At 43.3% G+C, this 27514-nt stretch overlaps 1 protein-coding gene across 1 annotated transcript; it reads right to left on the bottom strand.

The window, feature by feature from the left end:
- Positions 1-1102: 1102 nt before the first annotated feature.
- LOC101094355 (antigen WC1.1-like) lies at positions 1103-19618 on the bottom strand. The gene is made up of 12 exons (XM_045061324.1): positions 18514-19618; positions 18103-18420; positions 12338-12430; positions 11947-12261; positions 10238-10552; positions 5340-5381; positions 4943-5257; positions 4681-4713; positions 3972-4109; positions 3487-3579; positions 2467-2601; positions 1103-1386 (listed from the first exon to the last, which is right to left on the bottom strand). The coding sequence occupies exons 1-12, from the start codon at positions 18860-18862 to the stop codon at positions 1268-1270; spliced, it is 2265 nt and encodes a 754-aa protein (XP_044917259.1). The 5' UTR covers positions 18863-19618; the 3' UTR covers positions 1103-1267.
- Positions 19619-27514: the final 7896 nt, after the last annotated feature.

The following is a 27514-nucleotide window of genomic DNA, read 5'->3' as shown; positions in this document are numbered from 1 at the left end:
ATGATAAGGTGTTCATAGTCCTATTAAGTTGTGACAGCTGCAATGCTCCAAAGATTTACTGGCTTTAATTTTATAAAATTCCCTTAGAACCAGATTCAGAAGAGAGTTGACACAGCTCAGGGCAGGACCTAGGTCGATCACATCTTGGGATTCAGACAAATCCACTGTATCTGAAGGGTGATTTCATGGTCTTGAGGACTCAGGAGGTGACTGGGATAAGGGGGATTCTCTTGGGCTTATGGCCTTCTCTAAAACCTCTTTTCTCCTCAGACAACAATTCAGGCTCAGATCTTTTCCCTGGCATTTTTTTCCCTACCTGGGATCCTCTATGCCAACCTAGGGGACCTTCTTTCCCCAGTCCTCATCATCCCAGTGATTCAGCTCTGCAGATGGTGAGCAGAGCACTGAGGCAGGCCTTAAGGATGCTAAATGATCTGGAAAGTAGTGGGAAGACTATGAAGCCAGGTGGGATATCAAGAAAAGTGCACAAGTATTGGTGTCCATCCTCCTTATCTAGCAGAACGCCACCTTCCCTACAATGGAGTTCAAGATTTGAAAGAATTCAATCCTTGGTCCTGGGTTGAATGTAAAATCTCTCAAAAATTATGACTTCTTATGTGAACATGTTAGGGGAAACTGAAAACTTATAGTAGCCAGCTTTCTATTTGGGCTTTGTTGACATCATGCATCAGAAGTAAAATATAATAATCTTGGTGGGCATACTTTATTCTATCATTGAATTCATCATTTTCCTATGGCAAATGGCCGTGTATATTGCACCAGGAGAATCCTTGAGCATCTTCCAATCCCCATGTCCTGCCAAAAATTATGAAGATGGCAAAAGTGAGTGTAGGTTGGACCGCCGCCCCCCAACAACATCCAGAGCCATCAATTAAGTATAATAGGTTGGGCTTGGTAAGAATGAGAGTATGGGTATGGACCAAGTTTAGAGTCCCCTGTCTAAGAAAGAGAGACCTGGAACATTTGAGAGCCTGGGCAAAGTAATGCCTTGAGTAGCCTATAGAGGAAGTGAGAAAACAGGTCAGTTTATTCACCTTGTATTTCCTTTGGGAGAAACTGAATCAACATGAAACTTGCTAAATTATCATCAAAGCAAAAAGAACTTTATTCAGAATATTTCGTTTTAAGTAATTTCCATATAATACCATTATAGATCAGCACTACTCTATTGAAATACACGCAATTAGAATATCTGAGGCCTTATCTCATTTTTAATGCAACATCAGATGAAAACCATGGTAGATGTTCAAGGGGCATTTAGTTCAACGTCATCATACCCCGGGTCACCTTCTTCCCTCTGGAGCAGCCAGGGACTATCTTCTTTCCCAGGACCAGCTACCTCTTCAGAGAACTGCAGAGAAGAGCCTGAAACAGTAAAGAGAAGTTTGACTGGAACTGTGACAAAGTGACAGGACAGTGCCCCACGGTGGAAGCAAGTTAAGTAAGTGGTGATGACAAAGCATCCCTGGAGACCCAGTAATGCTCAAGGAAGCTCAGACAATTTAAGATTAGTTATAGCGAAAATATATCAAGGTTATCCTATCAGAATCCAGTCCATATGGGTTTCTGGGGCCTCAGCTTATCTGGGAAATGCTGTTATCACAGATCTACGGCCAACACAGGGGCTCTCTGAAGACATGTTTCTCAGCAAATGGATGGCCCAAGAATGGTGAAAATCATAAGAAGGGACATGAAAATTTCTCCTCTCACAATGTACAGGTCTGAATTCAGAAGGAAAAGGATAGGAGACCTAGGAGAAATCTCAGGTCCTCACTGGATGTTCCACTCTGCTCTTGTGTCCCCAGATGCCCATAGAAACAATCACAGGATCCTTCCTTCCATAAATGCCACCTCTCCAGGAATCACATGGGCCTTCAGATGGAGAAATACTCTTCTCTGGAGAATGAATGTCTTCATTTGACCATTGAAATGTCTGGAGCAGATTGGCTCCAGTTATCCACAGACAACTGCCCACAAATCCAGTCTCTATACTCCACCACCATGGCTTTAATATTCAAGGCCACCATATATCATAGACTTTGTACATATTAGGGCTAACATATGATTACAGAGCATCTCAAATGATCAAAATGTCTCACAAATTCCAGTATTCCAATATTTCTTAAATCTCTAAATGCCTTTCACATATGAGACAGTGCAACAATGTTATTAGAACAGTTGCTCTATTTTTGGATTTGGTAAGTTAATCTATAAGTCTTAATGCAAGCACATGAAAGTCGAAGTTATGGAGACTCGGATACCAAGAACACAGAGTGATTCCTCCCTCCCCAAGGAAGGTGCCAGCACTAAAGAAAAGAAGATGGTTGAAGGATATGAGGTCATCCAAATTTTGAATCTGTAGGAAGGGCGGGCAATGAGGATCTCAAATTCACCCTTTCCAAGACAGAGACAAAAGATTACAGGAGATCAGCTAACCCCACTCACCTGTCTGAGAAGCCATCATCCCATTCTCCTCGGGGGGCATGTCCCCCTCCATCATCCAAGAGGCAGGAAGAGCCTCAGGCACTGGTACCTCTTCAGCATTATCATAATCCTCAGCAGGAGTGTCAGTCCCCTGAGCTGGGGTTTTAAGAGCAGACAAGGGGGTCAGATGAAACCACAGTAAATGGGTTGGCCTAGGAAATATCTGAAATCCTTCTGCTGCAGAGATTCTGAAGGCTGCTAAAGTAGAGGCACTAACTACCCACTCCCTGTTTTAACAGGTCTCATCCAAGGTCATATATTTCACTCTGATGTGTCCGTAAGCCAGAAAAATGACCCAAACACCTCAATATTCCCTTATTAAAACTACATATTTCAGAGAAACTCTTACACCAATGGATTACTAAATATTTTGTCAGTTACACTTTCCAGACGATATTTTTCAAAACAATGTGTGTGCGTTGTGACTGAATGAGGATGGTGTTGAACACAGAGAGCCCGGCCTCAACGTGAGGCATGTTCAGAGCAACCAGAGAAGGAGGAGAGAAGAGACCTCTCTAATCCTAGTCAAAGGAAGACGGTCCCTCTTGGATCTCATCTCTAGGAGGGAAAGCCCCCTGCCCCTAATATCCAGCCAAGGCAGATCCCCCCGTACTATCTGGAGCAGATTTAAAGTCACTGTCCTCCTCACCATCCCCAGTGTAATATGACAGGGTAGTCACTGAGTCCTCTGACAGGGACGCTAATGTGGAGACAAGCATCACAAAACAAGCAGAACGTGCCTTCTCACGCCCGTGGGACCTGTGGTAAGGCTGAAAAGAAATGCTGGAGCGGGCGAGGCTCCCGTAGAATAAAGAGAAGGCTCAGCGTTCACAGGGGCTCAGGAGGGGCCCATCCTGCAGCCTTTGGAGGGGCTGCTTCTGTGAGCCTGGGGCACATATGGGGTCTGGCACGTTCTGAGAAGACGTGGCTCGCAGACAGCAGGGACCAGAAGTCCCAGGAAAGCAAAGTAGGGATACACACCAGTGCCGCCCAGCAGATCTTCCTTCATTGTCACAAGATGATCGATCTCCTCGTACACAGCCTCACCGAGAGCATCTTCGAAACTGGATAAGGCTGAGCAAACCACCAGCAAGTGAGAGATCGCCACCTGAGTTCATCCCTGAACCAACAGGCTAATCGTTCTTCCCAGGGCTCACAGGTGGAGAAGCCCTCGGGGCTGCCAGGATGCCTTCATAGTCTCCAACCCCATGCACCGTATCTGCACCTTCTCCCTTGCCTACCCTGTGTCCACAGCTCAGCTCCTATCCCTTCCTGTCTCACATAGAAGCCATGACTTACGAGGGTTCACACTCCAACCCTCAAAGCCTCTATAGATTCAGCCTTTACAGTTCAACGTAGAGCAGCTGGAGTTTTTCAAACACGGTTTCCCGCCCCCCCTCTCACGCCTGGCCCCCCCTCCTGCTTCCACACACTTTCCATGTTACCCAGTACCCCCTGTAGCCCACCTCTGCTCGCTGCTCTCCATCTGTACAGCTGAGTTACCAGGATCATGAGGACCAGGAAGAGAAGGGCCCCCAGGATGAAGCAGAGCATCTCAGACAGGGAGAAGATGCCACGGACAGGATTTGGGCCTGGTCTGGTCCCTAAAGAGAATAAAACCAATAGAATTTGGAGAAGGGCAGGGGCCTCGGGAAACTCCTTTAGCATTTCCAGAGGTACCCAGGATGAGGAAGTCCCAGACTCAGGCATAACAGGACTGACCACGACCCTGGTGGGCACTCCAAGCCTTGTCCTGAGATAAATTCAACCCCACTCCAGTGAGGTCCAAGGGAGCGCTAGGATTATCAGAGAGCTTCCCTGCTGCAGCAGCCTCTGAGCACCAAGCCACACAAATGCAGCTCCCTTTCTTTGGGCTTCACCAGACCAGAGCATCAAACAGCTCCTGGAATAGGCATCTTGCCTCTGAGCAGTGACACTCAACAGACAAATGGGAAATCCTGAGATCCTGCAGCACGGGAACCAGCCTGCCTTGGCCCCAGGGCAAGAGAAACTTCTGGTGCAGTGGGCCAACGAAGGGAAAGCTTCCCCAAGGAAAATGCCCTAAGACTTCCCCACCAGCCAATGGCTCCTCAGTATCTTTCTCTTTCTGAGTTGGCTAATTCTGTCAGATTCCACAGAACAAGTCCCCAGAATCTGAATACTGCGGCACTGTACCTGCTATAGTAGACAGCAATGCTTTTCTTTCACCTAGAGGGAAAAACAGTACAGGAATTGGCCAGAGTGCGGGGCCGTCCATTTTCCCCACCTTAGTCCCTGAAATCACCCCTCGATTACCACAACATCAATGTGGAGTCCTCCCCCGCCCCTCCATCCGGGACTCACAGCACCTCGATGCTTTCAGAATGCAAACTTCCGAGGACAACCCTGGCCCACCCCGTTGGCCCACCCCTGCCCCAGCTCAACCGGAACCGCTCACCAGAGCACCTCACTCCAGCATCCTCCTCGTGCTTGCAGTCGCTCTGTCCCCAGGGATTGGCAGCACAATCCCACAGGGAGGACTCCCTGCCCCTGCACTTCACCTCATCCAGCCAGATGCTCCCATTTCCCGGGCCAAATGCCGCCCTCTGCAGGGCATCCAGGGCAGAGCCACAGCCCAGCTGCTGACACACCACCTCGGCCTCTGCCAGGCTCCAGGAGTCATCACACACCGTGCCCCAGGAGCCATCGTGCCAAACCTCCACTCGCCCTGAGCACTCGGTGTCTCCTCCCCTGAGCCGGAGCTTCTCTTGGTCTGAAAAGGCAGCAGCACCTTCGGTTACCGCCCCTGGTGGGAAGGCAGGAGCCAGCAGGGGAGGCAGGAGGGACTGATGTACCTGTGCAGGGGGCAGCTGCTGCACAGCTCCTGGGTCTCATTCCTGCAGAAGCAGACAATGGGGAAGCTCTAGGTCAGGGACAGCTGGGAGCGATCTTGCCCCCAAACAAGATGATCTGAAGGCCTGGGTTCGGTCCAAGTGGCAAGGGACAATAACAGTCTTCGGAATTAATCTAATGGGCTGAGTTACTGAGACGTTGACCAAATCATAGCCTTTAACACCGCCTGAAATTGTTTTATCTGTCTACTTGTCTATCACTCTCCACATTCCACAACAAATAAAATACAGACATGTGCATACACACATGCGCACGCACGCACACACACACACACACACACACACAATCAGAAGTAGGTCATAAAGAATTTTGGGAGAGGTAAAAGCACTTAAATTGTGAAGGGGATGTCTCACCAAGGAAATGACATTTAATGTAAAAACTGAATGAGGAGGGGCACCTGGATGGCTGAGGTCATGATCTCACAGTTCGTGGGCTTGAGCCCCGCATTGGGCTCTGCACTGACAGCCTGGCGCCTGCTTCGCATTCTGTGTCTCCCTCTCTCTCTGCCCCTCCCCTGCTCACACTCTGTCTCCGTCTCTCAAAAATGAATAAACATTTTTTAAAAACTGAATGATGAGAAGCTGACAAGTAAGCAAAGCAGAGAGAACAGCTAGTGCGAGGTCTTAGGATGAACAGTGCCATCTGCCTGGTAAAAGAATACCGAGGCATTAAAGGATGGCCAGCCTGCCTTCCCTTACTTCCTGCAGGCCTGGCTATTTCAGGGACACAAAGAGAGTCAATATGTGTACCGACTGAGTGGAAGAGTGTTCCCAGAAAAAGACTGAGTGATGGGTAGGGAACAGATCATATATAGCTTTGTCAATCAGTATAAGAACTCTGAGTTTTACCTTAAGTTGAACATGAAGCCCCTGGAGGTTTATAAGCAAGAGACAGGATAAACGCTAATTTTTTAAACTTCTCTCTGACAGATGATAAGGCACTAAGATGATAGTGACAATGGAAGGTATAGAAGCACTGAGGATATATTTACGGGCAGAGTCAGCAGAACTTGCTATCATATGGGAAGTAGAGGGTGAGGGAAGTAGAGAAATTAAGGCTGACTCCTATATATTGAGCCTAAGTAACTGAGTAATCGTAGTAATGTTAACTGAAATGGGGAATACGGTGGGGAGGAAAAATCAGGAGCAGGAATTGAGAAGGTGGATTCAAATATTCTGCTTTAGACTAAATTTGAGCAGCCCGCTGATACTCAAGTGGAGATGTCAGGTACCAAAGGACTATATGAGTTTGTATTAAGGACAGAGATCAGCTGTGATGGTATATATTTGAAAATTGTTAGTGCAGAGATGCTGTTTGGGCCATGGGCCTTAAGGAGGGAGTATAGCTAAGAAGGATAGACAGTCTGATACTGAGCCCTGAGAGTCTCCAAGATCTAGAGGCTGAGCACAGGAGTTACAACTCTGTAAGCATAAGAACAGCAATGAGGCAGAATTGGAACAACGATCAATGAGGTAGAGTGACTGTCAGGAGGGGTTAAAAACGAGAAGGAAAGAGGGGCGCCTGGGTGACTCAGTCAGTGGAGCGTCCGACTTTGGCTCAGGTCATGATCTCACGGTTTGTGAGTTCGAGCCCCGCATCGGGCTCTGTGCTGACAGCTTGGAGCCTGAAGCCTGCTTCAGATTCTGTGTCTCCTCCTCTCTCTGCCCCTCCCCTGCTCGTGCTCTGTCTCTCTCTCTCTCTCAGTAATAAATAAACGTTAAGGAAAAAAATTCTTTTTTTAAATGAGAAGGAAAGAGAAGTCAGCCTGTTGAATGCTGCCAAACGGTCATGAGTAATGAAGACAGAAAAGTTTGCTACATTTCATTACCTTACCAACTCGGAGGAATGGTGGACCCTACCACTTAATGGGGATGAGTTCAGACCAGTAAAAGACAGAAAACTGTGAAGACAATGAGTGATTACTGACCGTCCTTTTACATTTTTTTTAATGTTTATTTACTTTTGAGACAATGCGAGAGACAGACTGCAAGCAGCGGAGGGGCAGACAGAGGGAGCCACAGAATCTGAAGCGGGCTCCAGGCTCCGAGCTGTCAGCCCAGAGCCCGACGCGGGGCTCGAACTCACGGTCCGTGAGATCCTGACCTGAGCCGAAGTCAGGCGCTCAACCGACTGAGCCACCCAGGCGCCCCACTGACTGTCCTTTTAGAAACTTGGCTGAGGAGGGGCGAGAAGAGGGATGGGCAGCAGCTAGGAAGGGAACTGGAGTCAAGGAAAACTCCGCAGGTATTTTTCAAGATGTGAGATACTCAAGCCCATATATACATTGATGAGAATAAACCAGGAGACAGGGAGGAAGTTGATGGTACCAGGAAGAGGGCATCACGGAAGTGAAGACTTTGACAAGTGCCATCAGGCCCCACAGCCGGAGCAGAAGACCTGGCCTAAGGTAAGGACGGAGGCCGCTGAGCCAGGAAGCCAAGCAAGCAGAGAGTGCGCACAGAGACCACAAGTGAGTAGATTTGGTAAAAGGGAGATGAGGGGTGCACAGCTGACTGTTCTAATTTCTTAGCGAGGTAAGAGGCAAGATCATGACTTGAGAACAGATGGTGGGGATCCAGGTGTTGACAACGTGTGGAGAGCAGAAAGCATGTAAAATATAATTTTAAAGGTAGGGCAAGCCCACATATTGGAGGACTCCGGGGACACTGGGGAATGCCCACTAGAGACTGTCCGTGAGTTCCAAAGTAGACTGGCGCCACGACTGTGGGCCATTTTCCCACCTTTCCGTTAGTCAAGTGCAGACAAGGAGTACTCTAACCAGATCTGGAGTTTGCCAGGTGAGGTTGACAAAGAGGAGGCGAGGGAGTTGAATAAGTTAAAGGCGAATGGTTACAATGCTGGATCATATTATCTCGTTTGGCTAAGAAAAAAAAAATGTGCAGACATGGAGAAGACTAGAAAAGTAAGAAAAAATGGTAGGGGGAAAGACTGGGCATCTCCAGGAGGATGAGACATGATTTGAAATGGAGCATTCTAGGTTAGGAGCCGTAAGTTTAAGAGGCACTGGCCAGAGACTGGAATACAGAAATCAAGATTTCCAGGTATACAGTTATTGGTGGTCAGTAGTGTTTGCATAGGCAGAGATAGGCTGGAAGGAAAGGCGCCTGGAAATGAGGAAGTCAACGAACTGTGAGGCCAGGGTGCTGTCTTGGTTGTGTTTAAGGGCATTGAAGGACTCCCCCCCCCCCCACCGGTTCCAGGAGTAAGACAGAGATGAACAACTTGGTGAGCGTGGTGCTGCAGTCTTCAGTGGACAAGGGGAAGTGGCCAGAAGGTTAGGATGATGACAGCAACAAGCGCGAGCAGTGGGCGGTGTTGTCTCGTGCCGTGAATTTCCAGCGGTTGGGTGTTGAGAAGACAGACAGGAGAGGAGTTGTTGAAAGTGACACCTGCGAGCCAGGAGCATACCTCCTCCAAGTCCCAGCTCAGAGAAAAGAGTGTTTTGAGAGAGAAACAAAGAGCCTCCAGGTGACAGGCAAATCAGTGTTCCCAGGGAAAAGTCGGGTTTTGATCACAACGTGAAAGTGAAGGGAACATTGAGGGCATAAGGGAGTTTGAAGATGTCGGGCTCCAAATTCCAGCAGGCTCTGCAGAACATTTCGGGGGAGCGGGATGAAGGGGACAGATTGAGTACATGGTAGTCAATGAAAGGCCCAGAGGATACAGGATCAGCCATGAAGACTGGGATCCTACGGCCTCTGAGAAGAGCTAAATTCAAGCAGAAAGACATGGGGGCATGAGGTCACTGACCTCTCAGTTCCCCAGGATGCAGCAGCCAAGAAGATAAGCAAATTCCTCTCAAACAGGAATGTCTTCCTGGGCCCTGCCTCACAGAGGTCTCTGGTTCCGTACCGCTCTCCAAGGTCACCCTGTACCGCTCTCCCTCCCTCTTTTCTGCTCTGGTCCTGATGGGATTTTTCTCAGTGCCTCAAAGACACCATGTTTCCTCCCACCTCAGTACCTACACTGGCCCAAGTGATCTCTCCACTTTCTTCCTTTGAGATACTCTTACTCAGCCTTCAGGTTTCCACCTAAGTATGAGTTCTTCCCTTACCCCAATTCCACACTTCCATGGCACTTTCTAGCTCTTCATGAAATTTCTGTCGAACAAGAGTTTTCAACGCTGGATTGTAAGCTCCGTGATGGCGGAGACTACATTTTCTTCTCTTCTCCACCCTCCTGCACGCAGCATAAATTTGTGCCTACAAGGCACTCAATTACTCTCTACCAACAGACTGACTGAGAAACTAGTCTGACTGGTGTCAGTGCATTCCAGAGTAAAATACCATCAGCTCAAGAAACAATCAGGAAATGTCTGGATGGCTCAGTAGTTTAAGCATCCAATTCTTGATTTCGGCTCAGGTCATGATCTCACAGTTGTGGGATAGAGGCCCGAGTCGGGGCTTAGCATGGAGCTTGCTTAAGATTCTCTTCCCTCTCCCTCTGCCCTTCTCCCACTCACACGGGCACACACACCCATTTTCTCTCTCTCTCTCTTAAAAAAAAGAAAAACAATCAGGATTGATTTTACTTTAACCTGTCGGGCTATTCCTAATTAACTGTTCCTAATTAATTAGCAATTGCTTAGAAAGTTTATCAGGGTATTACTTATTCTCTCTGGTACCTTTCATGTAAACTCCTATTGGCACAGGTTTCCTTATTTTTTCCTTCAAAACAACATTGGAACATGTGAATCAAATCATCATCCAAACTTCATTTTGTAGTCTCATACTGAACCCATCCCTTAGATTCGAAGACATAAAATCTCACTAACAACATCCTGCAGGACTGGGACGGACACATAGAAACAGTAAGTTACCTGCACACGAGATATAAGCTTCCTCTTTTGCAGAGCATGATCTGTGTTTCCACGGGCCAGAAGGACATTGCCAGAGAGAGAAATCGGTTTTCCGACACTGGATTTGATCCACCCACCGAAGCCTAGAACCCTCCCTGGGAACTACGGAAGAGTCGAGGGTCCCACTGTCTCCACAGCCAAGCTGTCTACAGATGATGGACAAGGTCATGGGTGTCATGGGGCTGTGGCAGACACTGCCCCAGGTCCCGTTGTAGAAAACTTCCAGCCACCCGGCACACTCCTGGTCCTCGCTCACCATCCTGAGGTTCAGGAAGTCTACATCGAAAGGAGAGAGAGGGGGAAACAGTCCACAGTAAACATTCCACTCAAATGCTCTTGATTTTTTTTTTTTTCTCTCCATGCCAGAGATGGTGAACGTTCATCGCTGACTCTGCTGAGGAAGCACCCACGGGATGACAAGGCTGAAATCTGTCTCCCTTCTACCTGCTTTTGTCTGTTTGTGTCTGTCTTTCTATTTCCACCGCAATGACGTAATGGACTATGAACAGAGAGGGCACTCTCCACGGAGGGCAAGCTGAATCCTGCTTCTTGACAAAACTTCTAACAGAGTCTGGGAAAGAGAGGGTGGAAAGTGGGATGCTGGCAGAATAACGCCCCCTCAAAGGTGTTGTGTAAATCTGGTACCTTACATGGCAAAAGAGACTTCGCAGATGTGATCAAGTTAAGGACCTTGGGACGGTGACATTAACCATAATGGGATATGTGGAATATAACCATAGTGGGATAGTGTGGGTTAAGCAGGTGAGCCCAAATCCAATCACATCCTTAAAACCGGGAAGGCTTTTCCAGCTTCAGTCAGAGGGAAACGTGGCTATGGAAGAATGGGAAGAATGCTCAGAGGGAGCAACGTGGTCAGCCTGAAGAAAAAGAGAGGGAGCTAACTACCAGCCAGGGAATGCACACGGCCTTAAGAAACTAGCAAGAATGGAGAAAAGGGATCTCCCCTAGAGCCTCCAGAAAGAATGCTGCCCTGCTGACACGTTGGTTGGAGCCCAGCGAGACCCTAGGTAGACTTCTAACAAACAAAACTCTAAATTCGTAAATTTGTGGGGCGCCTGGGTGGCTCACTCGGTTGAGCGTCCGACTTCGGCTCAGGTCATGATCTCGCAGTCTGTGAGTTCGAGCCCCGCGTCGGGCCCTGTGCTGGCAGCTCGGAGCCTGGAGCCTGCTTGGATTCTGTGTGTGTGTGTGTGTGTGTGTGTGTGTGTGTCTCTCTCTCTCTTTGCCCCTCCCCCGCTCACGCTCTGTCTCTCTCACTCTCAAAAATGAATAAATGTTAAAAAAAAATTGTTTTCTAATTTAATAAATTTGTGTGGTTTCTACCACTAACGGTGTGGTCATGCATTTCAACAGCAATGGGACCTCAAGCCTTTGCCACCACGGAAAACTCAAGAGCGGGCCCTGCTTTCGAATGGAAACTGTAGGAAATGGCTGTCAGGAGGTCTTGCTGAGAAGGAAGGACCTCAACCCCAGCTGCCACAGGAGGAAAAGAAAGCATCTAAGCTCCACATCTGCTAGAAAGCCCGGCACTGGGGCAGGAAGCTTTCTTCTCCTCTGGCCCTTTCAGCAACACCCCCTCAGGGCTCAGCCTCCCCTCCTGCAGGGCCCCCCACCTCCTCGCCCAACCTGCAGACGGGGTGCGGGAGGACCTGAGCAGATGACCCCGGCGTCTTCCTTGTGCCTGCAGTCATGCTGCCCCCAGCCCCGGGCGGGGCACTTCCAAATGTGAGACTCCTTTCCTGTGCAGTTCACGTCGTCCAGCCAGATGGAGTCTGATCCCGCCCCGAAGTGAGCGGAGACCGTGGCATTGAGGGCCTCGCCGCAGCCCAGCTGTCTGCACACCACGTGGGCGTCGTTCAGGTCCCAGCTGTCATCACAGACGGTGCCCCAGGAGTCCCGGTAGCGAATCTCCACTCTGCCAGCGCAGGGACCACCTCCGTCCACCAGGCGGAGCTGTCTGTGATCTGAGGGGAGAATCAGGCCACTGGGGCATCGAACAGGAAACGGGAAGGGCTTTCTGGTCCGGTGGGACCCCCTCACCTGAGCAGTTGGGAGCACTCTCCCGTGAGCCCGCAGAGGCCGCCGGCTCAGACACAGAGTCGTCGCACTGGGGCAGTACCTGGGTCTGGTTTCCTGCGGAAACAGCAAGGTCAGAGGGTTACTAGGGTTGGAGAACAGGAAGCTGACTTAAACTAAATATGGAACCTGGGGCCGGGGTCTGAGATGAAAGCTGTTACTAATGTTATCATAATGGTAGAATTCACTTCCTGCTTCTGACAAGGCCAAGATTTGTCTTTCAAGCCAAGTGAGGAACTAAGCATGAATTGTAAAATGTGGGAATGTATCGGGGCACCTGGGTGGCTCAATCAGTTAAATGTCCTACCCTTAGGTTTTGGCTGAGGTCATGATCTCACTGTTGACGGGTTCAAGCCCCTCATTGGGCTCTGCGCTGGCAGCACTGAGCCTCCTTGGGATTCTCTCTCCTCTCTCTCGGCCCCTCCCCCACTCATGCTGTCTCTCTCTCTCTCTCTCTCTCTCTCTCACTCATAATAAATAAACTTAAAAAAAAAATAAGTGGCAATATATCAGTACTGCTTGAAAGCGTTGAAGATCTACCAAGGCAGTGAGAATTTGGGGAGCCAAGCTCTAAGAGAAAAGACGGCCAGAGGTGAACCACTTCCCCTCGAGGCCTTTGTCAATTCCAAGACTCTAGCGAAGATGCGGAAAGGTTCAGCACAGGTTTTGCCAGACTCACAGGGCTCTGGGAATAAAAGAATAGTTGAGGGTCAGCCAAGGAGGAGGCACCCTATTAACCAGAGCCCTTGAACCATAGAAAGAAAACTGAACTAAAAGTAGACTATTCCTCACAAGGACAGATGCACAGCATCTAATTATGCAGTTCCTTTAGATAAGGTGATCTGGCCATAAACAGGTGCCAGGAGGAAGCAAAGTAAACTCCTTTCTGAAGGATTTCTATAATGTTTCATCTATGATGTCTGCCAATCAAAAATGCCCAGGCAGAGGGGCACCTGGCTGGTTCAGCCGGTAGAGCATGAGACTCTTGATCTTGGGGTCATGAGTTGGAGCCCCACGCTGGGGTAGAGATTACATTAAAAAATTAAAATCTAAAAATAATAATAACCGGGAATAAAAGAGAAGAGATTTGACAAAAATCCAGGAGGATAAAAGAGGCATTGGAAAGAAATGTACAGGGTATCCGGTTGTTGGAGTTACCTGACAAGGAGTTTAAATTACCACGAATGAAATGTTTGTGGGGGCGCCCGGGTGGCTCAGTTGGTTACGCGTCTGACTCTTGATTTCAGCTCAGGTCATGATCTTACTTCATGAGATCAAGACCCACATCGGGGTCTGCACTGACAGCATGGATCCTGCTTGGGATTCTCTCTCTTCCTCTCTCTGTCCCTGCCATCCCCCATCAAAAATAAATAAACTTTTTAAAAATTTTATTTAAAAAAATGCATCTAAAAGATGTATAGGATATACTGAGATATATATTGCCAAATTATCTTCCAGGAATTTTGTAGTCTTTTGCTCTTCTACTAAACTATATTTTTCTACTGCCCCATACCTACCACTAACATCAAATATCTTAATATTTTTAAATCACTGTCAACATGGTAAAATAATCTCTACTTTGAAAAAAGACAAATCCAATTTGCACTCATGCAGGATGGAATCTAATATCAATTTACCATGCTTGTACAAGATTTCATTCTCCTGACTATGGCCACAACTCAAATTGGAAGGAGATTCTACATAATAACTGGCTCGTATTCTTTAAAAAATGTCAATGTCATGGGGCACCTGGGTGACTCAGTCGGTTGAGCGTCTGACCCTTGATTTCGACTCGGGTCACGATCTCACAGTACATGGGATCGAGCCTCGTTTTGCGCTCCATGCTGAGCATGGAACCTGCTTAAAAGACTCTCGCTTTCCTTCTGCCCCTCCACCCTGCTCATGCTCTGTCTCTCTAAAAAATAAGTCAATGTCATGAAATACAAAGTGAGATTCAGGAAGTGTCCTTTATTAGAGAAGACTAAGGGGTATGACAACTGAATGTAGCATATTGCCTCACCTCTTTTTTTGCCGCGAAGTATGCATTTGGGACAGTTGTGAAATTCTAAATAAGGCTTGTGAACTAGATAATAGAATTATAACAATGCTAATTGATCAAGAGATGAAAGGATAAAGAAGATGTGTCCTATATATAATGTAATATTATTCAACCATGAGAAAGAAGGAAATTCTGTCATTTAAGACACCAGGGATGGATAGTGACGGCATTATGCTAAATGGAATAAGTCGGAAAGAAAAAGATGGGTAGTGCATGATATCATTTTTATGTGGAATCTAAAAACAATCAAAATCATAGAAATATGGAATAGAAAAGCTGTTGCCAGGGGGCGTGGGGTGAAGGAAATAGGGAGAGTTTTATAAAAACGTACAGACTTCCAGTTATAAGATGAATAAGTTCTGAGAGTCTAATGCATAACACGGTGACGACAGCTGCTAACACCATATTGTACAATTGAAATTTGCTATAAGAGTTGAACTTAAATGTTCTCACACACACACAAAAAGATAAATGTGTGAGGCCGAAGCTGTATTAATTAACTAGAATGGGGGAGTCATCTCACAATGTACATGCATATCCAGTCACCGTATTGTACCTTTCAAATGTCTTACAATTTTGTCAGTGACACCGCAGGAAAGCTGAAATTTAAAAATATTTTTGCTTAAAAAAAACATGATTACATTTTGATTGAGGTGGGATTTAATCTACAGATGAATTTTGAGGCAACCAACTTTGACAATATTTAGTATTTTCAACTCATTTATATGGTGTGTCTGTCCATTGTTTACATCTTCTTTAATTTCTCTTGAAGATCTTTTATGTCTTTGATTAGCTTTTCTCCCCAGTATTTTATGTTTTGATCTTTTTGTGAGTAGTACAGCTTTTTATCTATTTTCTACTTATTGATACTATTTATTAAGAAAATTATTTTTTGCATATATTTGGTGCATGGGCTTGTACTTAGCAATGTTATAGTTAGACTATAACTTCTAATAATCTAACTGTAGATTCTCTTGGGTTTTCTTGCAATCATGCAGTCTATAAATAATTGTTTTTGTTTCTTCCTTTCTAATTCTTATACTTAAAAATTTTTTGTGCTTTAGTAAACTGTTGGATAACAATGGTGATAGATATTAATATCATCTCTCTCATCTGAGGGAAAAATATTTCAATATTTCACCATTAAGTGTGACATTTTCACCAGATTTTTTTAATGAGGTCTTTGTAGACTGAAGAAAGTTCCTTCTATTTTCAATATGCTAGGAGATGTTCTCATGCATGGTTCTCAAATCTTTCCAAATGCCTTTTCCACATCTGATGAAACGATTACATGGTTCCTTTTTTGTTTAGTTTTGTTAATTGGTATATTTTACACTAACTTTGCATTTCTGGGAAAACTCTGTTTGCTTGTGGTGCATTCATTTTTGTACATCTCTGGATTCAACTTGCTAACATTTTCTTCATGAATTCTGCATCCCTATAGAGAAATGGTCTGTAATTCACCTTTCTTCCAATGTCCCAGATTTTTACATTTATGGTTCTTGCAACTTTTCTGTAAGTTTGTGTTCATTTAAAACTAAAAAGTTTAATACATCGGAAAAAAAGAATTAACACTCAATCTTCCAAATAATTAAAAAGAGAGAGGATAACTCCTACCTCATTTATGAGAATTGGAAAAATGTATACGTGGGAGGTGGTGAGTTTAGCAACTTCACATGTCACCATGTTGGACTCGATCATCAAGCTATTTTTTGGTGGAAAATGACAAGCTAATTTTAAAAGTTTATATGGAAGGGACTCCTGGATGGTTCAGTTGGTTGAGTGTCCAACTGTTGATTTTGGCTCAGGTCATGATCTCACGGTTCATGAGATCAAGCCACCCATTGAGCTCCATAATGAGCGTGGAGCCTGCTTGGGATTCTCTCTCCCACCCCCTGCTCACTCTCTCTGTCTGTCTGTCTCTCTCTCTGCCCCTCCCCTACTTATTCATGCCCTCTCTCTCTCTCTCTCTCAAAAATAAACATTTTTTAAAATAAAATATATATGGAAAAGACCACAAATGATCCACACACTTGAGAAGAAAAACAATGAAGTTAAAGGAGTAACTTTACCACTTATCAAAACATACTACAAAGTTACAATAGTTATGGAATGGGGGCATTAATGCCAGAATAAACAAGGATACAATAGAAGAGAATGGAGTCCAGAAAAAGACTCAGACATGCATAGACTCATTATGACAAAGGAGGCGCTGCAATGGGGAAAAGTGTCTTTTCAGGGAAGGAGTCTGAGTCTGTTGGGTATCCTGATAAAAATATGAAATTTGACCCCTATCACACATGAAAATCAATTCTAGGACCATACAATTATATGTGAAATAAAGGTAACTAAACTTCTATAAATACCATAGAGGAATATCTTCAGGATCTTTAAAGTTCTCTTTAAAAGGACATAAGAAGGGGCACCTGGGTAGCTCAGGCGGTTAAGCATCCGACTTCAGCTCAGGTCATGATCTCATGGTTCATGAATTCGAGCCCCACATCAGGCTCTGTGCTGAGAGCTTCAGAGCCTGGCACCTGCTTCGGATCCTGTGTCTCCCTCTCTCTCTGCCTCTCTACCGCTCACACTCTGTCTCTCTCTCTCAAAATAAATGAACATTTTAAAAAAAATTTAATAAAAGGATATAAGAAGCATCGTGTGCCAAAAAAAAAAGTTGACACACTAAACCTTGTTAAAGTTAAGAACTTGGCTTATCAATAAACACCATTAAAAGAGCAAAAATAAAAAGACAAGAGCTAAACACCCAAAATAAATACACACATATTTGCACCACAAGTCACTGTCACAATTAGCTGTAACATCACTATTTGCAATAATTAAGAACTGGAAATAGATCAAAACTCCACCATCAGTTGATGGATCAATACCTGGTCACATGGTCAATCAATGGAACGCTTGACAATAAAAAATGAAGGAAGCACTGCTATAAATAACTCATGCATGAATCACAAACATAGTATGGAATCAAAGAAGTTAGACACAAAATGAAACATACTATATGATTTTATATGAGGCTCAAAATAGAAAAAACTATCCTATAGCATAGAAGTTAGGGGACTGGTTTTCTTCAAGCAGGAGGGCAGGGATAGTGATTGGTAGGGTATGAATGTGGCTTTTGGGGTGCTAATGATCTCTTTGTTGATCTGGGTTGGGGTTACACGGCGTTCATGTTATTGTGACTCATCGAGCTACACACTTACTACTTAACATACTTTCTCTGTAAATACTCAGATGTATTTAAATAATAGTGCTAATTTAATTTTTTTTAATGTTTATTTTTTGAGAGAGAGAGAGACAGCGCACTAGCAGGGAAAGCAGAGAGAGAGGGGAAGAGAGAATCTGAAGCAGGCTCCACGCTTTTGGCACAGAGACCAATGAGGCTCGAACCAGCGAACTTCGAGATCATGACCTGAGCGAAAGTCAAACACTCAATCGACTGAGCCACCCAGGCGTCCCAACAGCGTGTTAATTTTAACAGATACCCCTCTTAAATTCCTTGCCTTGACCTAAAGGCAAATAGCAATGAAAAGAACCATATTTTATCATGGATTTTCTCACTTTTAAAACAATTTTTCCACACTCTTTGCTCATAGGGACATTTCACTCAAAAAGCATCCTGAGTAGCAGTTAGCCCTTCCCTCTCTCTTACCTGAGCAGATCACAGAGGCTGTGTTTCCATGAGCACAATCAGGAATGCCCAGGGCAGTCATAGGACAATTCCACAAGAAAGACTCAGCCCCCGAGCAGTGAAATCGAGCTTTCCAAATCTGATCACCTCCTTCCACAAAGTATGCTCCTTTTGGAGCAGAGATAGCAACTCCACAGCCAAGCTGTTGACAAACAACATTGGCATTTGCCATATTCCAGTGTGAGGCACAGAGGGCTTTCCAATGTCCAGAAATATTCATCTCCACTTGTCCCTCACACTGAGAGGTGCCATTTTTCATGAGCCGGACTTCTGTGTATGCTAGTAAGAGAAGACAGGGTTTCGGTGAGATCTCATGTTTTTCTTACCCCAGCAGAGTATGCAGCAAGGTTGAAGTCCTGCTCTGCATCTCACCTGAACAGGAAACTTGAACAGCCCTACGGTGGCAAGCACCTCCTGGACAGCACACTCTAGGGCAGAAGCGGAGCTCAGGTTCATCCCCCTTACACTGGAATTCTTCAGGCCACACTTGTCTATCTGACTCCCTGAAGGATACATCTCCCAGGAAAGACACAGCTTTGCCACACCCCAGCTCTGCACAGATGATCTGGGCAGTGAGGAATGTAAAGTTCCCATCAGATACTAGAGTCCAGTCTTTTCCAGAATGCACTTCTACCTGCCCTGAGCAGGGTCCATCCCCACCAGCTAGACGCACAAATCCTAGGAGAAAAAACAACAACAACAAACACAGGTAAATATTCATGATTCTGGCTTGGCAATTAGAAGTGACATGTCATGGACAATGGTGTATGACAGTGACATGTCAAAGTAAAAAGTTTTTCTTTTCCCAGGCATTGGCACAGAGGAAAGGATTTAACAGTTGGTGGCAGAATGGGACCTCCATGAGTGAGTTTCTAAAGACAGCCTATTTGGAGTAGGTGAATACATTTTGGGGTTGGTTAGAGAAGTGAATTCCTCATCTACAAGTCTTGGCCCAAGGAAACTGCATAATACATAGGCTTTCAGACTTAAGTACAAAGGTATGAAGAACAGAACCAACCCAGCGGGACATGGGCTATGAGACAGTAGAGATGTATCAGCCAGACAAGGTTAGAAAGTCATCCTGAGACTTGCGGGGCTCAAATTCTGGTCAGCTTTCTCTCCTAGGAGTCAATCCTCAAGTGGCTAAGGATAGGGAAAATCATGAGGGCTGTATCCATGAATGCATGACAACCTATTGACAGACTGATGGCTCAAGATTAGAAATATAGACATTATAACCAGTCCACAGTTATGATTTCAAATTTTATCTTTCTGATAATTTTGGATGCAAAATATTCCATGAACTTCTTAGGTGACCTACATGGGAAAGAAGATGAGTATGGATGTTAAGAGAGCTCAGAGAGTCAGGAGAGGAAGGGTGTGGTTCTAGCCAACTCTTTTGAAACCCTAGGATATAAGAATAGCCACCTTGCGGGGCGCCTGGGTGGCTCAGTCGGTTAAGCATCCGACTTCAACAATAGCCAAATTATGGAAAGAACCTAAATGTCCATCAACTGATGAAGAAATTGGGGTTTATATACACAATGGAGTACTACGTGGCAATGAGAAAGAATGAAATATGGCCCTTTGTAGCAACATGGATGGAACTGGAGAGTGTGATGCTAAGTGAAATAAGCCATACAGAGAAAGACAGATACCATATGGTTTCACTCTTATGTGGATCCTGAGAAACTTAACAGAAACCTATGGGGGAGGGGAAGGAAAAAAAAAAAGAGGTTAGAGTGGAAGAGAGTCAAAACATGAGAGACTCTTAAAAACTGAGAACAAACTGAGGGTTGATGGGGGGTGGGAGGGAGGGAAGGGTGGGTGATGGGTATTGAGGAGGGCACCTTTTGGGATGAGCACTGGGTGTTGTATGGAAACCAGTTTGACAATAAACTTCATATATTGAAAAAAAAAAAAGCGTCCGACTTCAGCTCAGGTCATGATCTCACGGTCCATGAGTTCGAGCCCCATGTCGGGCTCTGTGCTGACAGCTCAGAGCCTGGAGCCTGCTTCAGATTCTGTGTCTCCCTTTCTCTCTGACCCTCCCCCATTAATGTTCTGTCTCTCTCTGTCTCAAAAATAAATAAACATTAAAAAAAAATTTTTTTAAAGAATAGCCACCTTGCAATCCATGAACCCAAGATGTCTTTTCCATTTATCTGTATATCCTTTCATTTCCTTCATCAACGTTTTAAAAATGTTTTAATTTTTTTTAATGTTTATTTATTATTGAGAGAGAGAGAGCATAAACATGGGAGGGGCAGACGCAGAATCCAAAGCAAGCTCCAGGCTCTGAGCTGTCAGCACAGAGTCCAACGCGGGGCTCGAACTCACAAACTGCGAGATCATGACCTGAGCCAAAGTCGGATGCTTAACCAACTGAGCCACCCAGGTGCCCCAAAAAATGTTTTAATTTTTAAAAGAGTAAGCATTAAGACCAGATACAGAAATTAGAGAGATGACTGAATTAGCTGACAAAATATTTAAATGACTTATATAAATAATGAAACATAAAACAGATTTTTACAAACTAGAAAAAAATAACCAAATGGAACGTCTAAAACTGAAAAATCCAATATCTGGAATGAAAAATTATATAGATAACTTAATAAGAGATTAGATGCTGCAGAATAAAAGAACTGTAAAGTTAAATGCAGGGCAATAGAAGCTTTCTCTTTGAAGCACAGAGAGAGAAAAGATGGAAAAGCGGTGGGCGTCTGGGTGGTTCAATCAGTTAAGTGGCCAACTCTTGATCTCAGGATTGTGAGTTCAAGCCCTACACTGGGTATGAATCCTATTAAGAAAGAAAGAAAGAAAGAAAGAAAGAAAGAAAGAAAGAAAGAAAAATAGTAATGGAAATGCAGTCACATATGGGTTAACATTAACCCATATTTTAAAATATGTATTTGGAGATTCAGAATAAGGAATGAGTAGAAAAAAATATTTGAAGAAATAATGGATGTAATTTTTCCAAATTTAATGAAAACTACAAACTCACTGATCCAGGAAGCTAAACAAATTCCAAACAAGATAAACATAAAGAAAACTACCTCAGGGCACTTGATAATGTAATTTTTGAAATCCAATCATTACAAAAAAGTCTTTTAAAAAAGTCTTAAAAGCATCCAAAGGAAATTGGTACATTATACAGGGGGGCGTAAAAACAAAACTCCTTGTTAGAAGCAATGCAAGCCATATAACAATGTAGAAACATTTTTAAAGTACTGGGAGGACACCATCAACCTAGAATTCAATTGCCTGTGAAAATGCAGTTCAAAATTGAATGAAAATAAAAACGTTTTCAGATAAATAAAAAATGATAGAATTTGAGGCCACCAGAGTTGCACTACACAAAAATGTTACAGAAAGTTCTTCAAGCTAAAGGAAAATAATAACAGATGAAAATGTGAATCTACCCAAAGCCATAAACACTACTGTAAATGATAAATCTGTGGGTAAATATAAAAAAACTTTGTCTCATTTTTAAAATAATAAAATGGCTAAGGCAAAAATCACAGCAATGTGTTATAAGATTTATAATATATTTATAAGTCAAATGTATGACAACAATTGCACAAATGACAAGAACAGGGAAATGGAAGTATACTGTGTTCAGGTCTTACATTCTCTATTAAGTGAGATAATATCCTTTGAAGGTAAAACATAATTAAAGAGTAATATCAGCATTATGGTAAAATCTAAGAAAAGCAATATATCTAATAAACCAATAGGGTAAATAAAAGAGAATACTAAAAAATACACAAAGACACAGGAACAAAGAATACATAAGACAAATAGCAAGCTAGTAGACTTAAATTCCAGCATATCAATAATTACATTAAGTTGAAATAATTTAAATACTCCAAATAAAAGCAAGATAATCATACTGAATAAGGCACAACTTCAATTATATCTCAATAAAACTAGGGGGAAAAAAGTAACACATCATATGCTATCCACAAAACATATGTACATTAAATATAAACATAGAAACATATGAAGTGTCAGAAAAGATAAACCATGCAAGCACTAATCAAAGAAAGCTATTGTATCTATGTTAATATCAAAAAAAGTAAGACTACAAGACAAGAAATATATTCAGAAATAAGAAACATTTCATGATGATAAAATACAAAAGAAATCATGCAATATCAAAATTAGTGGGATATAGCTAAAGCAGTGCTCAGAAGGAAATCTAGAGCCTTGACACTTCCTTGATGCATACATTAGACTAGAAAAGAAAAACTAAATATAAATTATCTAAAATTCCAGCTCAAGAATCTATAAAAATAACAGCAAATCATAACAAAAAAATGTAAACTAAGAACCAAAACTTAATGAAATAGAAAACAAATACACAATAAGTAAAATCAACAAAGTTCATTGGTGAATCCCTTAAAAATAAAACTGATAATCTTCTAGTAGACCTGAGCAAGAAAAAATAAAATACACAGATTAACAATATCAGGGATGGAAAGGGGGTTATCATTATGGATCTTACAATATGCAAACGATAATGAGATATGAACAAACTTTGTCCTAATTTGAAAATTTTACTTATAATAGGATGAATCCTTGAAGACTAATTACTTGAAAAACACAATTTATCCAAAACAGATACCAAAAGAAATGGAAAATATAACTAGTCCTATATTTGTTAAAGAAATAGAATGCATATTATAAAAACTTCCCACAAAGAAAATTGCAAGTTTCAAATACCAGCTCTTCTACAGAGCTCAAAAACTACATCAACATAGAGGAAGAGAGGGAAGGAAGAAATGAGAACAAGAAGGTTAAAAACAGAAGCTGTAGTGAATATATGAATTAGCATGGATTTTCAGTCCCCAACCTCCCCTCCTTCAATTAATTGTATCTTCATCCCCTTACCATTCTGTACCTCAGTGCTGTGGCCCTTCCCAATCTGTGAAGCCCCTCCCCAATCTTTCTCCCCGAACCCTCTGAAATTCCCTCTTTATTTCAAACAAGCTCCTCTATATTCTTCAGAGATCATTCTTTCTACCTCTGAATTTCTCTTAAACACAATATTGTATTTCTAACAATCTACTAGAGGCTGAAATGTCTTTTTCATACCCCTTTCCTAAAATTGAGAGAAAGGAAATTCAAGAATTCAATTTAAATTTGAAAATTCATAAAGGGCATGGTTGCCTGTTCTTATCTAGACTGCATCATTACCACTTTGACTTCCCTTTACACACTAAAACATGTTCTGGAAAATATAGAAACAGACCAGAGGGAATAAACTTCTGACAAAGAGATTAGAAGAAAATCGAAACAATTCATAAAAATATGAAAAGTTAAAATTAAAGCGATGGTAATGGTGGTCAGGGAGTAAAAAACAAAATCAATGTTTAGATGCCATATCACTCTCAAACTCTTTTTGTCTTTAAGCGTATCTTAACTGGAATTAATATCAAAAGCATCCATTTTCTTAAGGTAGTAATAGAAGTTCTGACATCACAGACTCCATTTTTCCTCAGATACTGATTTATCAAACAAAGTAAGTCAGGTCCTCCTGTAGTATTTACACAAGTTGATCTGCAGTTGATACCATGATTAGGACCTCACGACAATAAGGAATGTTACCTGAAATGCAAGAAAACAAGCTTTCTTCAAAAACCCTAACTGAAGGTAGTAAACTCAGATGCCCCTTGAAAATAATTATTTTTTTAATAATAATAAAGAGGGTGGGAGGAAACTTTTGAGATGATAGATAGCTCTTATGGCACAGACTGTGATAATGCTTTCACAGATGTATACTCACCTCCAAACTCATCAAATTGTATGCATTAAGTATATACAGTTTTTTGCATGTCAATCATACTTCAATAAAGTAGTTCTCAAAAAAGAAAATAACTGTGTTTTTTAGGGACCTGAATTAGTATCATCAAAGATCTGCCAAAGTTACAATTTGAAAAGATCCACTTTTCCACCTCTCCCATGTCCCCTCTTTTGTCTGTACCTGACTGACCATCTCATGAAAGCAAGCAAAAGAGCTACCATGATGAAACTTATTTCATCAATTGCTGGGTTGTACCTGTATGAAACATTTGACTCCACCTTCCTACTTCTTATGACAGATCATTGAGCTCTGAATGGCCCTGTGATCCATAGGTCTGGAGCCTTCACTGTCCAGGGCCAAGCAAGTCCTTATGCTTCCTTGGACACCTAATACCCTAGGAGTCACTGTGTGACTGGAGTCTTCGCCCAAATATGTGATCCTGCATTGTTAGTTATTCTGGGAATTAAACCAAGGCTACTCCTACTGGAGACCCCTCACGAGACCACACAGGCCTTACCTGAGCAGACTACTCCAACACCATTACTGTGGAAATCTTTTTTCTTTCTGTAGTTTTGAATATGAAAAGAATTACACTCATTGAGAGTTGATTCTGTACCTTTACAAACAATATATGTAAACCAAATAGGCCCAACCCCTGATCCAAAACGAGCCCCTCTGGGAGCATCAAGAGCATGTCCACATTTCAGCTGTCTGCACACCACATTTGCATCCTTCAAGCTCCACCAGTAATCATCCACTGTGCCCCATTTTCCTTGGTATTTCACTTCCACTCTCCCCTCACAGTGGTGTCTCCCATTCTTCAGACTCAGCTCCACAGCTGCAAGAGAGACACATACACAGAACACAGGACACCGGAGATTTTAGGAGACCATGCAGTGGTATTCTGGTAAGTATGAAAAAATGAGCTCTCTGGGTAGGGTGGAGGGGTGAGGGGGACCTTTCATGTATAACATTTGTCGATTTCTGTATTATAAACACTGTGATCAATTTGAAGCTACCAATGTGGCATCACTGAACATGGAGTTGGAAGAGATACACAATTATTTCTCACAAGCCAGTAAGACTCAGCTCCATGCATACCAATGAGGACAGACCTTCAAATGACTCTAGGTGCTACTGCCATCCCAGTAGATTTGCATAAGGCTGGTAGGGGCCCAAATTCCTCCATCTCAGTTACAGTTCACAGTCCCCGAGGTCAGTGGAAGAATCTTCCCTTTCCTTCTCTGTCTCATGCAGAAGACTCTCATCTAGCTTTAGAAGAGAGGACCATGGTAAGCAGCCTCTAAACTGTCCTGATTATTCCTGCTTCCTGATATTCACACTCATGTAATCCCCCTCACACTCGAATGTGGCCTGAACCCAGTAACATTCATCTAACAATGGAATTTGGCAAAAGTGATGAGATGTTTCAAGAGGACGCTGGTTTCTCTCATTGACCCGTCTTGCTCTCTCATTTGTTTGCTCTGATGAAGCCAACTGCCATATTTTGAGCTGCATGTGGAGAGATCCACATGACAAGAAACTGAGGGAGGTGTCTAGTCAAGAGTCAGCAAGGGACTGAGGCTCTAAGTTAGACATTCCACCAGTGGCTGAATGCTGCCAATAACCAAGTAAATAAGTTTGGGTGGCATTCAGTCTCATTTGAACTTTAAGGTAATTGCAACCTTGTGAGAGATCATGAGGAACCAGATCAGAGATCAGATATCAGAGGAACCAGAAAAGCCATGCCCAGATTCCTGGCCCATAGAAACTATGAGATCCTAGATAGTTGTTGTTTTAAGCTTCCAAGTTTGGCAGTAATTTGTTGTACAGCAATATACTACTAATTTAGGGCTTCCCTCTGGGTCATAAAATAGCAGGGTGGACAAGATGGAGATTTATATGAGTGGCTTAATCATTTCATCCAAATAAGACTTCTTCCTAAGTGACCAAATCTGTGATCTTGGTCCTACTTGGAACTGGGACCCAAACCACCTCTTTCTTGTCATATCAGCTTGTCATCTAGTAGACTAAGTTCCTGTTCTCCTGTCAGGAACAGAGAAGTGGGTTTTCTGAGGCCCTAGAATCATCTCCATTAGCTTTGAATTGGGGTTAGCAAAATGAGAATTTTTCTCATAATATAATCAAGGCTTTGTCCCTGGGGTACCCATTTGCACTGCTCAGGTCTATACCTGGCTCCATATGCTTCCACTCTGGAAGTTAGAAGTGGTGTATCAAAAAGGGAAACATCTGGGAAGATGCTGAACTTGGAAAGACTCCTAGTGTGCTAGTCTTCTCAGGCAGGCTGCCATAACAAAACACCATAGACTAGGTGCCTTAAACAGAAATTTATTTTGTCATAGTTCTATAGTTTGGAAAGTCCAAGATCAAGGTGTTAGCAAGGTAGTTTTCATTCTGAGACCTCTTCTCTTGGTTTGTAAGCCACCGCATCTCACTGTGTCTTCACATGACTTTTTCTCAGTATGTGTACACAGGGAAAGATGGAGCTAGATAATTCTCTCTCTTCTCTTGTTATAAGGGTGGATTAGGGCCCCACTCTTATGACTTAATTTAACCTTAATTACCTCCTACAGACCATATCTCCAAAGACAGTCACACTGGGAACTAGGGTTGCAACATCTGAATTTTGGAGGGGCACAATTCAATCCACAGCACCTGTGGAGGTCCATTCTAGGAAGGAAATGAAGGTAAATGGGAAGAAGGTAAATGAGTAGAAGAAGGGAGACATCCTATGAAGCTTACTCAGTTTTTTAAAAAGTCTGACATGAGGTAATACATTGAAATAGGATTCTAAAAGATTACAAGAAACTATTATTAATAGTAACATCATAAAAATAATGATGATGATGATGATGATGATGATGATAACACTGATTGAGAGGCAGATCCTGTGCTAAATGCTGTAAATGTAGAAAATAATAAGATAATGTTTTTGCCTTCAGGTAGCTTATATCTAGTTGGTGACACAAGCCAGTGGATGATTTCATGACTGTAAAAAATTCCAGAAGACTTTCTCAGTAATAGTAAGCTTGGTTATTTGAGGCTATCTCTTCTGCTGAAAATAAAAAAAAAGTGGAGTAAAGCATACTAAAAGTGATCTTAAAAGATTAAAGACCTGATAAGATAGGAAGGAAAAATCAGGCCAAATCTGAAGGGAAAATGGGAATTCATTGTAACACAGGAGTGTGCAATGTTTTTGCCTGGATAGAATTACCCTATACAGGGGCGCCTGGGTGGCTCAGTCGGTTAAGCGTCCGACTTCAGCCAGGTCACGATCTTGCGGTCCGTGAGTTCGAGCCCCGCGTCAGGCTCTGGGCTGATGGCTCGGAGCCTGGAGCCTGTTTCTGATTCTGTGTCTCCCTCTCTCTCTGCCCCTCCCCCGTTCATGCTCTGTCTCTCTCTGTCCCAAAAATAAATAAACATTGAAAAAAAAATTAAAAAAAAAAAAAAAAGAATTACCCTATACAAGAAAATGTGGCTTTCTCACGGCCTTTGATGGTGAGGAGGCATAAATCAAATCCAAACCTATACCCAGATGAGACATCT

The sequence above is a fragment of the Felis catus genome, chromosome B4 (genome assembly GCF_018350175.1).
Source record: "Felis catus isolate Fca126 chromosome B4, F.catus_Fca126_mat1.0, whole genome shotgun sequence".
Lineage (NCBI taxonomy): Eukaryota > Metazoa > Chordata > Mammalia > Carnivora > Felidae > Felis > Felis catus.
This window is presented reverse-complemented; position numbering and strand designations above follow the sequence as displayed.

Bases quoted from the DNA above. Each gene is read 5' to 3' on its own strand.
- LOC101094355 (XM_045061324.1), bottom strand. From the start codon at position 18,862: ATGAATATTTACCTGTGTTTGTTGTTGTTGTTTTTTCTCCTAGGATTT. The intron at 10,553-11,946 runs GTCCTCCCGCAC...CTTTCGATGTAG, and splicing joins CGCCGGGGTCATCTGCTCAG to ACTTCCTGAACCTCAGGATG. The intron at 1,387-2,466 runs GTGAGTGGGGTT...TTACTGTTTCAG, and splicing joins GATGATGGCTTCTCAGACAG to GCTCTTCTCTGCAGTTCTCT.